The sequence below is a fragment of the Acomys minous genome (genome assembly GCF_964271855.1).
Source record: "Acomys minous genome assembly, chromosome: 2".
In the NCBI taxonomy this organism is placed as follows: domain Eukaryota; kingdom Metazoa; phylum Chordata; class Mammalia; order Rodentia; family Muridae; genus Acomys; species Acomys minous.
The window spans coordinates 18,549,462-18,563,894 of record NC_140484.1 but is presented as its reverse complement, the minus strand read 5'-3'; the positions used below and the strand labels follow the sequence as shown (position 1 = coordinate 18,563,894).

Sequence of the window (14,433 nt, the reverse complement as noted above, 5' to 3'; positions counted from 1 at the left end):
TCAGTGACGCCCCTGAGGTTCCTGTGTGCTGCAGGTCTACCTCCGTGCCTGCGGTTGCATGGCAGCGTTCAGGAAGTACTTGCTGAATGAATGAAGAGACATAAATAATTTGACAGCAGGCAAACTGGGGATGCTGGTGACAGCAGAGGAAAATACAGCAACCATGACAGAGAACCCACAGCGGGCCTATGAGAACAGGAAGGGTAGGGCCCTGCCGCCCACTTTCACCATCTACCGAGGAGCTCATCCTAGGGAAGAATGCAGTGGGTACAGCTCACATGGCCCCTCTTCCTGGGTGCAGGGACGGAACTACCAGCTCCTGGCCCAGTGCGGGGCTAAGTGAAGATGACACTTTCAAAGGACAAACAGCTGCAGATTGCCCTTGGGTACAGGGTAGTAGAAAAATAGAACTGAGGTGGTGGGGCAGGACAGCTGCAAGCAGATGATCCTGAGAGTGGAAAACCGAGGAGGCAGGGGTGGGGGCTCCGAGAACCTTGGAGGCGAGGCGTTCTCATGGAGAAGGGAGGCCTGGGGCTGCGCAGTGATGGGAGACAAGGCACAGAGTCCCAGTTCATGAGGGTGGCACTGCAGGGACTGTGGGCAGCCTCCAATCCCTAGGGCTGATATCCCATTAATTCTCTGCAGACTCCCTCGCCCAAGCGTCGGGTCGGTTGGCCTTCTGAGCTGGCCCATTTCTCTCGTATCTGTGAGGCACCTTGACAAGGAGCTGGTTCCTTTTCACGGGACTAAGCAGTGCCAGGCTGCATTTCACAGCGGCATCTGTTTGGGTGATGAATGCCCCCTTGACATGTCTTGTTAAACCCCTGCAATCACTCTGACTTTCAATTACGGGGCCTCGCACCTTGCATCTCCTCCCGCCTGATACCTTCTCCCGCTCCAACTTGTTCGCTCACCTCGGCTTCCATCTCCTTAACACCTTATCAAATTCTCTCAGTTTTCTGTGCTACCTCCTTTTCGCTCTGAGATTTCTCAGCAGCAAGAGCAGCACTGCTGCTACTGGAGTACAGCCCGGGTGGGGGGTGGGGGGATGGGTGCAGAGGGCAGGTCAGATGACCACACCCTACTCTGCTGGGGAAGGAAAGACACTGCAGCAAGGATGCTGGACGATAGGCAACCAGCTGGGGTAGGTGGTGTTTCAGCTGGAGCTGGCGGGGTGGGGTGGGGTCGGGGATGGGACTGGGGGGGGGGGATCTGGAGTCCAGCAGGAAGCTGGACAAGGAGATACTCTCACATCAGAGAGAAGGGGTGGGCTCACACTTGGGGCTCAGATGCTGCTGTGTGTAGAGCTGATGGATTCAGGTCCTCAGTCACCTCTTGCTTGTGCGCCAAGGAGGAGGTGCGTTGAAGCCTTCACTCTTTCTCAGGATGAGAGGAAATGGGGGACGAGGAAGGGGCTGGAAGGCACATGCCGCGCCCGTAGCCTTTTATATGGTATTCACTCTGTCATTACCTGGGTAGCAAGTCCTTGGGCAGCACACAGACCAATCATGAGGGCAATGTAGAAATCTGAGTGAGAGAGAGGTACATGCCAGGGGCAGTGGAGACAGAGAGCAAGAAGGAACGTCTTGCTAGGCACACAGGAAGTCAGAGAATGCTCCTCAGAGGTGACACTGAGTAAAATGTTGACGGGAAGTCCTACAGAGAAGGAGGGCAGTCCCGCAAAAGCAATGGCACATGCAAAGGCCCTGTGGCTGATGAGAGATCATCAGAGGCAGGAAGGGGAGCAGAGCCGGAAGCCATGACGACCTTTTGGTTTGCATTTACCCTGCTTCTCCTGTGTCTTCTTATAGCTGCTCATGTTGGCGTTTGTTTCTAGAGTGTTAGTTCCTTTCTTAAATGTGGGGTGGCCTCAGCCTTCCTTAGGTCAGCATCCCCAGCTCCTAATGCTAGCCAGACAGCTAACAAAACACCTTGACATGATTGTTGAATTAGCCGGGCATGGTGGCGCAGGCTTTTAATCGCAGCGCTTGGGAGGCAGAGGCAGGCGGACCTCTTTGAGTTCGAGGCCAGCCCGGTCTACAGGTGAGTTCCAGGACAGCCAGGGCTACACAGAGAACTCATGTCTCAAAAAGCCAAAACCAAACCATCCAGCCAAATAAACAAACAAACAAAAACAAAACTAATTTTAACAATGACTGGTCTACTTTGAGGCCCACACTGTGAAAAGGAGGCCATTCCTGACCTAGGATAGAAAAAAGTGAATAAAATGATTCCCAGTGATATTTTACTATACTCATAGATTGGTGTGTAGCCCAATTGTTATCAGAGAGGCTTATTCTAGTAGCTGATGGGAACAGCTGCAGAGACCTACAGCCAAATGAGAGAGAGAGAGAGAGAGAGAGAGAGAGAGAGAGAGAGAGAGAGAGAGAGAGAGAGATATGGAACCCTAAATTGGAGATCTTCATCAAGTCCCTTACCTAGAAGCTCAGGGAACCCCAAGGAAGAGGGGGAGGAAGAAATATAGGAGCCAGAGGGGTCAAGGACACTAAAACAAAGCCACAGAATCAACTAAGCAGGAGTCATAGAGCAGCAGTCACGGAGCCTGCGTGGGTCTGAGCTAGATCCTTTGTAAATAGGTTATGGTTGTATAGCTGGGTGATTTTGTGAGACTCCTAACAATGGGAAAAGAGTATCTCTGACTCTAGGCTGCCTTTGGGACCCTTTTCCTCCTGCTGGGTTGCCTCATTCAGCCTTGAGCTGAGGTTTTTGTGCCTAGTCTCATTGTTAACTTGTTACGCTGTCTTCAGCTGATATCCCTGGGAGGCTCACTCTCTTCTGAAGGGAAACAGACAGGGAGTGGATCTGGGGGAGAAGGGAGGTGGTGGCCAGAACTGGGAGGCATGGGGGCAGGGTGGGAAACCACGGTCAGGAAGCATTGTATGAGAGAAGAGTAAAAAAGAAATTGTTACTGGATTAAACAATTTTTATGTTAAGTGAGAGAGATGTGTCAGAGGGTACAGGTCCCTGCTGCCAAGACTGTGGATCTGAGTTCGAGCCCTGAGAGCCACATGGAAGAAGGAGAGGACTGGCTTTTGCAAGTTGTCCTCAGACCTCCACTTGAGTGCTATAACATGCATACATCCACACATGTACATGCAGTAAGTTAAATGTTAAAAAAAAAAAAAGCCAGACATGGTGGCACACGCCTTTAATCCCAGCACTCTGAAGGCAGAGGCAAGCAGATCTCCATGAGTTCAAGGCCAGCCTGGTCTACAGAGACAGTTTCAGGACAGCCAGGGCACAGAAAAACCTTTTCTCAAAACAATCAAACAAACAGAAGATAAAGGGGAAGAGGCCAAATTGGGGAGGGAGAGCTTTGAGGAGAATGGTGTTGGGAAACAAAAGCAGACTCTGAGGCTCAGAGGCCAATGCCAGCTGCGGGGACAGGGCATGCCTGAAACAGCAGTCTCCCTGCCCCATCAGCAAACACCCCTGTGGCTTAAGGGTGGCAGAGAAACCCACTGTCTCCTGGGCCCCGGGGACCTCAGAGACACAGGCCATCTACTCACCAGCACCAGCTGCAGCATCCACGAAGGTGCCATTGCCTTGGTTGTGGAAGAGGAAGTTGGGCCCATTCTCGTTGTCACAGAAGATATCTGAGGCGCTGCTGCTGAGAATGGGGCCCACGCTGACACCCCGGCCCGCTAGGAGAAGAGGTGCACCCACAGTGAGGGGCTGGCGCTCAGCCCAGCTCCCTCACCCCTGACCCCATCTCCTGGAGGACTGGGCTGCTGAAGACCCCATTTATAAGGAAACAATTAGGAAGAGCCTCAGGGATCTGAACTTTGGGATGGGTCCCTGAGCTAGACCTCAGCTCCCATTCTCCGTAACTCTGAAGGCACCGAGCCCAGAGAAGAGCTGTGTAAGATCACTTAGTGCCAAAGGCTTTATTCCACATCCCAGCAGTGGTCACCACGCATGGCAACTGAATCACCACATCCCTAAACTCTGTTCCACCCCTGCAAGCACAGGCAGATCACAGGACCCGTAAAAGCACCTCACTCCCTCGTCAAGTCCCAAATACGCCTGTCAGAATCTACGCCTATGCTCTTGGTTAAGCATCAGAAGGCGTCGGCTCTCCCTGCAGGCTCTGATGGGCTGCGGGTTCCAGCTGTAGGACCAATGATTATTTGGCTTTGGCTGATGTACTAGGCAGTTTTGTCCATTGGTAGTGAACTGGCTGGATTATGGTGCATCCATATGGTGGATCATTCTGCAGCTACTAAAAGGACTATGCAGATCTATATGTATTGACTTGGAGGAGTGCCAGTGATTGTTTTTTTTTTTTAAAGTGGGCAACTTGGCAGGCAACAGTTCTGTGTGATCTTACATTAATTAAAAAAAAAAGCCAGCTCTCTATTAGGCTTTGAGGAATAACATCAGTTTTGAGCTCCTGATATGCAGAGGTCCAACTGTAGTGCATCCTGAACAAAGCATCCTGGACCAATGGGCTTCAAGTAAAGCTTTTGCTTCCTGGGCCTCACCTGCTTCCAGGAAAACCCACCCACACCCAGGAAGTTTGACCAGCCACGACCTCTGGATGCTGGGCAGCTGTTGAAATGGCCCCACGGGGAGCAGATGGAGATTCTTACAAGTTGCTTGACTACAGATAATTTGTTACCTATTTGTTACCTATTGAGCGTCCGTTTCTTCTCCTAAATGGAAGCGGGGGCGTGTTTCTGACTTGCCCTTTCCATTTCAGTTCTTATAAAAGTCAAATGAGTGAGAAAGGATGACAGCTTACCAGTGTCCAGCGAGAGGGAGGAGAAAACCAATCTCTGTGTATGATTGGAGGGAGTATAAATTAGCACAACCACGAAGCGGTGTGGCATACCCTCAGAAAAAAAAAAAAAAATAGAACTGCCGTATGACCTAGCAATTTGGCTGCTGGGCACACGTCCTCCAGAGGAAATGAAGGCAGCAGGTTCGAGAGCTCTGCACTCCCGTGTCCACTAAAGCACTATTCATGAGTGCCAATATGAAACCACCCTGAGTGTCCATCAGAGCACCGAATAAAGAAAATGTGGTGCTTTTCCACAACGAAATGCTATCCAGCCCTCTGAAGGAGGAAGATCCTGTCATTTGCGGCTACACAGATGAGCCTGGAGGACAACGGGCAAAAATCCCTAAGCTGTGGAGTCCAGAGAGCAAGCGATAGAAGCGGGGCTTAGGGTCTGGGTGAAGGGGGAAGGTGGGACGGGGGTGACAATGGTGAAAGGGGACAGTTAAACACAGGGCTGGGTCTGAGAGACTGCTGCATAGTATGGCGAGTGCAGTTAGTAACCACATGCTATTCTAGCTGTCTAGGAGGGTGGGTGGTGAGTGACGTCACTGCAAGTGGACCTTAATGCTTGTTCAAGCCAGCTACTCGACAAGGCATGTCAGAGCATCATGTTGTGGCCAGCTACTCCACAAGGCATTTCAGAACATCATGTTGTGGCCAGCTACTCCACAAGGCATTTCAGAACATCATGTTGTGGCCAGCTACTCGACAAGGCATTTCAGAGCATCATGTTGTGGCCAGCTACTCCACAAGGCATTTCAGAGCATCATGTTGTGGCCAGCTACTCGACAAGGCATTTCAGAGCATCATGTTGTGGCCAGCTACTCCACAAGGCATATCAGAGCATCATGTTGTGGCCAGCTACTCCACAAGGCATTTCAGAGCATCATGTTGTGGCCAGCTACTCCACAAGGCATGTCAGAGCATCATGTTGTGGCCAGCTACTCCACAAGGCATTTCAGAGCATCATGTTGTGGCCAGCTACTCCACAAGGCATGTGTATGTCAGAACATCATGTTGTGTATGATGAATATGGAACTTTTGGACGTCAAAATTTAAAAGGTGAGGTAAGAGAGACGGAGGTTTTTGTAAAGCCTACAGCCTGCTGCACTGTCAGGCCTGTGGACCTGGCGCTGGGGCTTCTCAGAAACACCAAATCTCAGGTCCTGCTGAGTCCTGCATCCTGACAAGACTACTGTGTGTCTCGTATGCCCACTAAAGGAAGAGGCATATCGCTCTAAGACACTAGCCATGGTGACAAGAGACGAACCGGGGCTGGAGTTTTTAAGTATATGACAGCTCTAGGAGAGCCATGTCCTTGGCCAGGTCCTTGGCCACCCACCTCTGGATGGGTGATGAACTAATCTGAGACAAGGGTTCTTAGGGTCTTATGGCCCTTCACCCTGAGCGATGCTCCCTGACAAATTATAAGGTTTTGTTCCCAATGTGAAGGGAGCTGGGGCAGGGGCCCCATAATGACTTCACCACTTTCATTACTCTTGCTCAATGTCTTGCTAATGCCTCTTAGGCTTTTTTTTTCTTCCTCCTGGATTCTTTCTTCCTAGGTAATCAGTGTACATCTCAAAGGAGAGTCCAGTCTCATGAAAATGAGCAACAGAATCCCCATTATCCCTGGCGGGGGGTCCTCCTTTCAAGAGGTACCATGTAGCATGAAGGTCATGGAGCAGGGTGGTGGCTTTCCGGCCGCTTTCTACAACCAGTCGGAAGAATGTTGACACATGACATTGCATCTGCCTATTAAAAAGAGGAGCTAGTGGCAGTTGTCTCTGCCCTGGTCCAGACTCCAGGCCAGGGGAGGGCTTCCAGGAAATTACAGGTGGGACTCAGGACTAGCCACCCTGCAACTCAATCCTCCTCTCTCTGTGGCATCCTCCGATTTCCTCTGCCTCTGGCTCCCAAGCTGTGACACATTCTCTTCATTTTCTACAAAGCAGGTTATTTCCCTTTTGGACAAATTTCTAAATCTTTCTAATTAACTAATTGGGTTGGGTTGAAGCCTTGCACCATTTGTAACCTGTAATTACTAGAAAATTGCCATGGTAACCACACTACTAATTAGCAACAATTTATTGCCATAGCAACCGGACCATAACAGAGATGTTACCCACAACTCCTTTTTGGCAAGTTGGCCACGCAGTTGGGGAGCAGGTGAGTCCACAGTCAGGGAGCCAACCTTTTGGGGGCTCATCTCCAGAAGCCTTAGGATAGGGTCCAAACTGGGGTCTGTGACAGGACAGCCAGGTATTACACCCCTCGCTGATGCCACAGATTAACCAATGGCAACCTCCCATCAAGACTGTATCCTTCCACTCTGCCTCTTAGTCAGGGATAAAAGTAGTAACATATCTTCTCCCAGGGTCTGTCTCTTCTTTTTGTTTTTTTTTTTTCTCCTGCTTTGCAACACCCATTCTTCCCTCCTTTCCCTAGGCTCAGGGCTACCTAGAGGGCTGCTGGGGACATCTCTGTTTAAGGCTTGGAGAACAACATCCTAATGGAGCCGACTCCACCCTTTACTGTCTGAAGCGAGCACCTTCTCTCACAGATGCACAGCTCCCCAGATGAGCCTGCAGGGCTGTACTGGTGGGAGGCCAGACCTCAGGCCTGGTGATTGGCAAGCCCGGGTTTGAGCTGTGTGACCTTGGGCATATCACTTAACCTTTCTAGGCTTCTGTTTTCTCATCTATGAAATAAACTGGTAATAATAATAGCTCCTTCTCAGGGGTGTCATAAATATTAAGTGGGATGAATTTTGGAAGGTACCTTGGAAAATGTCAGGTGCCACAGACTCATTAGCTGGGACTATTTACCACCTGCTGGGTGAATAATATCACTTTATTTTTGCCCAGCACTTCAAGCTTCAAAGGCCCCTTTGTTATGCTGTTGGCTTTGAATGCTTCTCTATCCCCATCCCTTCCCAAGGACAGATGCCCACTCTGAGAGGTTGTGAGTTCCAGGGTAAACGGCCCTCTTTGATCCCCACTACCTCTGGTTGCATTTCAGGCTTTCCTGTTTGCTCTTTGGACCCCCATCCCTGCGGGAAAGCATTGGCTACTCTTGGTACCCGCATCTCGATGCTTTGACAGGGGTCTCAAGTGTGATTCTGCTGCAGGAGTCCATCTCCTGGCTCCAAGGGGTTGGATGGGGAGGGAAGGGAGCACACACTCTGGGAGCTATGGGTGGAGCACACACTCTGAACTGTTCCAACCATGGGCTGCTGACCCAGCGATGAAGCAGCAGGCTGGGACCCAGGTTTCTAGGAAAGGCCTTTGAGTTCTTTCTTGGGCCATTGCCTCTCTCTGGCTTCTAGAACATTGGAAGGTGTTCTCCAGGTATCAGTCCCCTGCATTGCAAAATGCCCTGAAGGTTTACTTTTCAACATATTGAAACAGTTGGAACACATTGGATTCAGTTTCCTGCCCCACATCTTGCTGTTCCCCATCAAAGGGGTGTGGACCCGTGACATTCTCCTGCTGGATGGAATCTTGTAGAAACAGGGTTCTTGTGGGCACCAAGGTCCATAGGCTGCCAAGAACATCCAAGATATTATGAGAGAGTTGGTCTAAGATGCTGGAGAATGCATTGAGGCAGAGGGGTGGGAGATGTGAGTTGGAGAATGGGGAGACAGGTGGGATGGTGATGGGGTTTTCCTTTCCAAATTTGTTTCCTGCAGAATTCCAGAGTGAGATGTTGATGCTGTGTTGGTGCTGGGTGAGCCTGCTGATGCCAGACGAGGCTGGACTGTGAAATTGTGTAGGGTGCTGAAAAGACCTGTAAGGTTTACTGTGTGAGGTTGGGCTGTGTGAGGCTGGAGTGGGTAAAGGACTGGAGGGAGAGCAGGGTGGCTCTGTCCTATGTGCTGGGCATAGGCACACACATCTCACTTGAAGTGTCATGACACTTGAAGGTGTGTCTTGCCACCACAACTTTCTTAACTGAGAAATAACAAATTGCATATGTTTATCACATGCACCATGTTTTGAAGAATGTATATGCTATGAAATGGCTAAAATGAGCTAATTAACATGCGCATTACCTCACGTATTATTTTAATTCTGTGAACACTTAGAACCTATCTTCTTGGCATTGTGCAAGAATGCAATGTATTGTTAGTAACCATGGTCACCTTAGCTTACAGTGGAACTCTTGAACACACTTGTTCAATGTCCAGTGTTTGTTTTGACAAATACCTCTTGAGTGTTCTCCAGTTCCCTCCATTTTCCAGGTAAGGAAACTGAGGCTTTACATAGGAACCTCACAGTTGGCAGGTGTTAGGGTCCCCACTCAAACCTTCATGTATCCCCTTAGCTTGCTTCTCAAACACTTCTGTTCAGGTCCCCTCTCAACAGGGAGGGGACTGTATTGGCACTTGGGTGTGTGTGTGTAGCCACTAGTGTCATTTCTTTAAAATCTCTTGAGGCAGCTGAGAAAAATATGTATAAAAATTAAAGTTTCAGTCTATCACACATCTATACACTTCTAAAGCAAGAACAGCCACCTCCCCTCCCCCGCGACAATCACCAACTGCATCTGACCCTCCTGGGAAATGGCCCTTGTGTAGCCTGAACTTTGGGAACCCCTTTGGGGACCTTCTTGGGGCTTCTGGACCTGGATGAGGTACCTGTCACTCCAGCCTTGCCAGGTCCTGGCTGCTGGAGCTGCTGAGCTACTACTGCCAGAAGGCTGGCACCCACCTGGGGACCAGGGAGGCGCCTCAGCCCCCCACCCAGCAGGCACCAGCCATGCTACGGATGGGAGTCTGCCAGAAGGGCTCAGCTGGGCTTTGGGCCTCTCCGTCTCTTCCAATAATGACTTCCTATAAATCAGATCTGCCCTCCGCTTTGTTCCACACTGCTCCCAGCCTACAGCGGCAGATCTCTCTACCCAGCACCATAAATCCACCTTCATTTTCTTTCCAAATTTCTTTTAAGGCTTCTTTAATCACCACCTTGCAGCCTAGGCAGATGCTCCCTCAAAGGGTGAGGCCCAAGCGCAGAGGTCCTGGGGAAAGGGTAGAGCCTGGGGGGAGGGGAGGCTGTGTGCAGAAAGCTGGGTGACAGAGAGCTGGGCACCATTTGGAGGAGGAAATGAGGACGCTTATGTGGTGTGCAGGCCTGAAGACACGGACTTCATGCCTCCATGGCAGACAGGCTGGCTACCCCACCTACACCCCTGAATTTAGCGTGAGGCTCCCAGGAGATGCCCAGCAGAGGACCCCAGTGCTGTTTTGTCAAGAGCCACAGGGCAGGTGTGGCTGTGTGCCAGACCATGGACTAGGCATGCTCCATGTTCTTCCATTCTCCAAGACCTAGTGAAGGTAGAATTTGTGTTGGGAGAGGTCACTGTCTTCCAGGGCTGTCCAGACAGGCTGGCCTGGTGCAGGCCGGGTCTATGAATGGCAGCCTGCTCCCTTTTAGCCACTCTGGTGGTTGGCTGGGTCAACGTGCCTTGACCAGAGGACTTTGCCAGGTCCTCTGCAGGATGGTACCGGCTTCTCAGGGCTCCCACACACCTCAGCTCCCAGCACTTCCTGGATCCAAGAGGTCTCTGGTAGCTGGAGAGACTGGGGCTTGGAGTGTTCAGGGAGCTACAGCAGCAAGGGACTGTAGGCCCTCTGCTGACACTGTGGGTACTGGCAGCTGTGGTTCAGATGCCCTCCAGGGGCCGAGTCCCCTGAGAGCAGCCATTTCAGCCACTAGATGGCACTGTGACCCAGCAGAGTGGCAGTGGATGCCAGAATCAATAGTGTCTGGAGAGATTTCCCCTCCCCCTCCCGCACAATATAACAACTTGTGCATGGGTTGCGTGCCATTGGCCCCCGTTACTGCAGCCTGCTGTCCTGAGCACCCCAGGCCAGACAGCTGCTTCAGCCTGTCAGTCTGAGTACACAGTTCTGGGCCTGTCTGCCAATGCATCCCCAGAGGGGGTTGGGGGGTGGGGACCTTCCCTTTACCAGCTTGGGGCAGCATACTCAAGCTGGAGGTCATCAGAAAGGTCAGCTGGCTGAGGCTGGTTTAAACATCAGGACATATGGCCCCAAGTGCTGGCTTTCTACAAATCTATTAAGTGACCTTGTGTGAGTCCTTTCTGTTGTTAGGACCTAGTTTGATCCCTTGGCAAATGGGAAACTCTCCCAGTCCACATGGCTGCCCTGGAAAAAGGAGGCTGTATGGCTTGGCTGTAGAGGACTCACATCCCTGAAGCACATCTGGCCACTGCTTGCTTCTCTCCAGCCTACTTAGGCCTTGCTAGTCCCTCCTGGCTTCCCAAACCCCTCTCACTGTTCTGGCGATAAGCACTGGCTACCTGCCCAGAGTCTCAGCCATTGGGCTGGGCTCTGCATAGTGGCCCTTACATTTGGGGTTCATTCCTAGGGCTCAAGGGAACACTCAGTGGTCATTTTCCAGCCAGATGTCCATGTGTCATTAACCGAGTGACAAGTGGGGGTTGCAGGATAATGTTGGGGAGCTGGGGAAGGCGGGCAGACAGAACAGTAACTTGGTGGGCCAAATTGGTTCTTGCCAGCCAAATAGCTTCTGGAAGTCTGCAGAACTGCTCTTATGCATCCTCTGGGCATGCCAGCTGCCCCAGCCTCCTCCATGCCTCCACAGAAGCTGCTGCCCCCGCCTTGGGTTGCCCTATCCTTCCAGCACGGCCGGCACAGTTGGCTGGGGCTCCCGCTGCATCTCTGCTCCTCAGCTGTCTTTGCTTGGTGGCGCCCTCCCCCCCTTCTCCCTCCTGGGTTCTGTGCCAGCCCAGCCAGCGTGAACAATGCCCCCTTCATGCTCCAACCTCCCGAATTCTTCCATTCTGTGTGTAATGCACTCTCCCAATCCCTGCCTCCCTTCCATCTCATCATTTTCAAGTGTTTCATCCCCCAGCCCACTCTCCCCCCCCCTTCCTGCAAGATCAAGGCACTTAATTGCCAAGCCAGCCCAGTACACAGAACTGGGAGCTCACTCAGAAAAATTGACTGTACCAATCTAAGCTGAAGCGCCTCATGTTTATTCTTTTTCCCAGGGAAAGATGGTTTATTACTGACACTCAAGCTTTCCACAGCACATTCATGCCCAGGGCTCTCTCAGGCACTTTGATGGGGCTTGAGACACACAAAGTATTTTATTGTCTAGTCATATGTCCCCACAAACTTTGTCAGATAGGTCAGCATTAATCTCTGTCTTTCATGGAGGGCGGGGGGTGGCAAGTTGGCTAGGAAAGGGCACCATCAACTCCTTGCAGGTCACGACAACCTTTCCTGCCTGGAACTTGGAGATTTGCTACCAGCCATGTGTCTGGAGGAAGGGTGATGCCCAGATGACCTCCCCATTGCCACTTTCCACCTCCAAGCTTTGAGTACTGGCTGGCTGCAGCTTTGGTAGCGTCCGTGGTATAACTTGGATCAGATGTACGAAGAAGGCTAGCTAACAGGAAAATTTCTACACTCAACAGCAGGGCGGGTGTGAATGAGACCGAGTTGTTATGCACAGCCCTGGCTTCCTGATTTTTGGCACTCATAACAGGAACTGGATGGCTCTGCCATCAACAGCCCATTGGCAGATTATCAGAGTTTAGTCAGCAGCCCTGCTGGAATTAGAAAAACAGCCTTCCCTAGAAAGAGCTCCTGTCAGAGGCTCTGACAATAGGTCCCCCATCCAGAAAGTTGAGGGGGGAGCACACCTTCCATAAAAAGTGCCGGGAGAGGGTTTGGAACAAGAACACAATTCTTTGAGCTCAGTTATCCGAGACGGGACCCAGCCGGAGCTTAGGGACTTAGCGCGCAATTCCTGGCCGCTTATGTGTAAGTAAATAATTTCATCTGCTGTTGGGCAATAAAGAAAGGTTTAAATCTCGGCTCTTGCGATCTGTCAGTTTTCTCCAACACAATCTGCTCACTCATGACTGGGGTTAGAGCAGGGGAGGGGGCAAGAGGTCCCTGGGACAGGATGACATGGAGTTCTTGTCATTTCAGCGTTTTTTTTTTTTTTTTTTTTTTTTTTTTTTTTTGCTTTTTGTTTTGGAAAGAACCTATGACTCTTGTATGGTGCCCCCATCCCTTCAAGCTCACACGTGCCAGGCACCTCACCTCTTCTTAGAGGGGCAACATCCATGGTGGGAGGGGGGGGCAACGCCTTCATCCCTGCTCAGGGATTATAAACCTCCACCCTCCTGCTTGCTAATGAATTAGACACAGCTCTTCCAGGGCCCCCCGGATCCCAGCTCCAGCCCCTCCATAAACTCTGCATACCTGTGTATTTGCTGACCCCAGCTTCAGCAGCCACGTCCCTGAGTGCCAGGATCCCCCGGGACAGGTCACTGGCCTCAGGGTCCATTTCAATGAGGGCGTCAGGCCCCACATCACCATAGGCGTAGTTGGCGATGTAGATAGAGTATCGTCCGGAGCCCTGAGGCAGTAGGGAAAGGAAGGAGGAGAAAGGATGAGAAAGCCCATGTTAGTTCCCAGAAGTTGTCCTCACCCCTGGGATCACAGCTTTGTCAGTGGTTTGAAGTCTGTGTTGGGGGCGGGGGTGGCCACAACCCCGGAGAGGTGCTCCTCACAAAGGCGACGTGAATGATGCCCACCTCCTGAGCCAGACAACAAAGCAGCCTTGCTTGTTCTAGCCTGTTCCAGAAGAACACATCTCTCCCTCTCCCCCACAACCACCTTTTTATAGACAATTTTCTAATGTGCCTCCCTCCAGCTGAGCTCGCTCCAGCTGCCAGCCAGGGTAGCTGCTCAATAAATATTTGCTGATTGATTGATCTACCAGTTCCCATTATTCTCCGTCCCTCTTGCTCCCATTCAAGCCCACTCCAGCTGAGATGACAAGCAAATTCCGGAGCCTGCTCCCTCTCCTCCTCGCAGGAAAGGCGGGGGGATTCTCGTGGTCTTCCTCCTCCTCCCATTCCTAGCCCATCTCCCCGTTTTATCAGGAACGGATAGTTCACTGTTTTGGCCTTTACAATACCATCTCCTTTCTTTTTCTTTACATGTCAGAGAAGCCCCGGGGCACTGGCTTCTTCAGTAGCCGTTCTGTTTTAGTAGCCCAAACCTGCGGCTAAGATTCCTTTCTGCCTGTGATGATAATAGCGTTATTTCTCCAGTGGATGCTTTCTTCTTCCCAAGAGATACAGACAGCTTCCAAATCTGTTTCCAGCTTCCCTATTATCTTTTCATCACTTCTGTCCGGAAGATATTTCTTGAGTTCTCACTATCTACGAGGTGTTCTTCAATAAATTCGGAACCCACAGTCCCTGTCTTTAGGTGGCCTAGAGTCCAGTGTGGAAGGACAGCCAGGGAGAAAAGAAGAGAGATGGCTGAGCTGGAGGTGACAATGCTGCCACCCTCATTGGCCTCCTCTGCTTGCTTCGTTCTCTTATCCTGCAGCATCATGATCGGGGACCATCAGGCTCACTCACTCCACACCTACTGAGGACCAAGTTTTCTTTGGAGGGAAGCAGATTCAGAGACACTCAAGCGTGGGTGACTTCCTGGGTGAGGACAAGGGAAGGAGCTTAGAGCTTCCCGGGGACACAGAGGCGTCAAAAGCACACAAGTGCATGACAGGTGCAAGGCACAGGGTTTCCCCGGCTGCACGGAAGGGGGGCTTGCC

The 14,433-nt window shown here is 51.3% G+C and overlaps 1 protein-coding gene across 1 annotated transcript in view; it reads right to left on the bottom strand.

Annotated features, from left to right (window-relative positions):
• The window catches only part of CRTAC1 (cartilage acidic protein 1), a 139,683-nt gene that overhangs the window by 21,769 nt on the left and 103,481 nt on the right, over window positions 1–14,433 (bottom strand). Inside the window, exons 5-6 of the mRNA XM_084773765.1 lie at window positions 13,068–13,224; window positions 3,531–3,665 (exon numbers count right to left, since the gene is read on the bottom strand). Coding sequence (XP_084629891.1) covers window positions 3,531–3,665; window positions 13,068–13,224 — 292 coding nt within the window. The remainder of the gene's footprint in view (window positions 1–3,530; window positions 3,666–13,067; window positions 13,225–14,433) is intronic.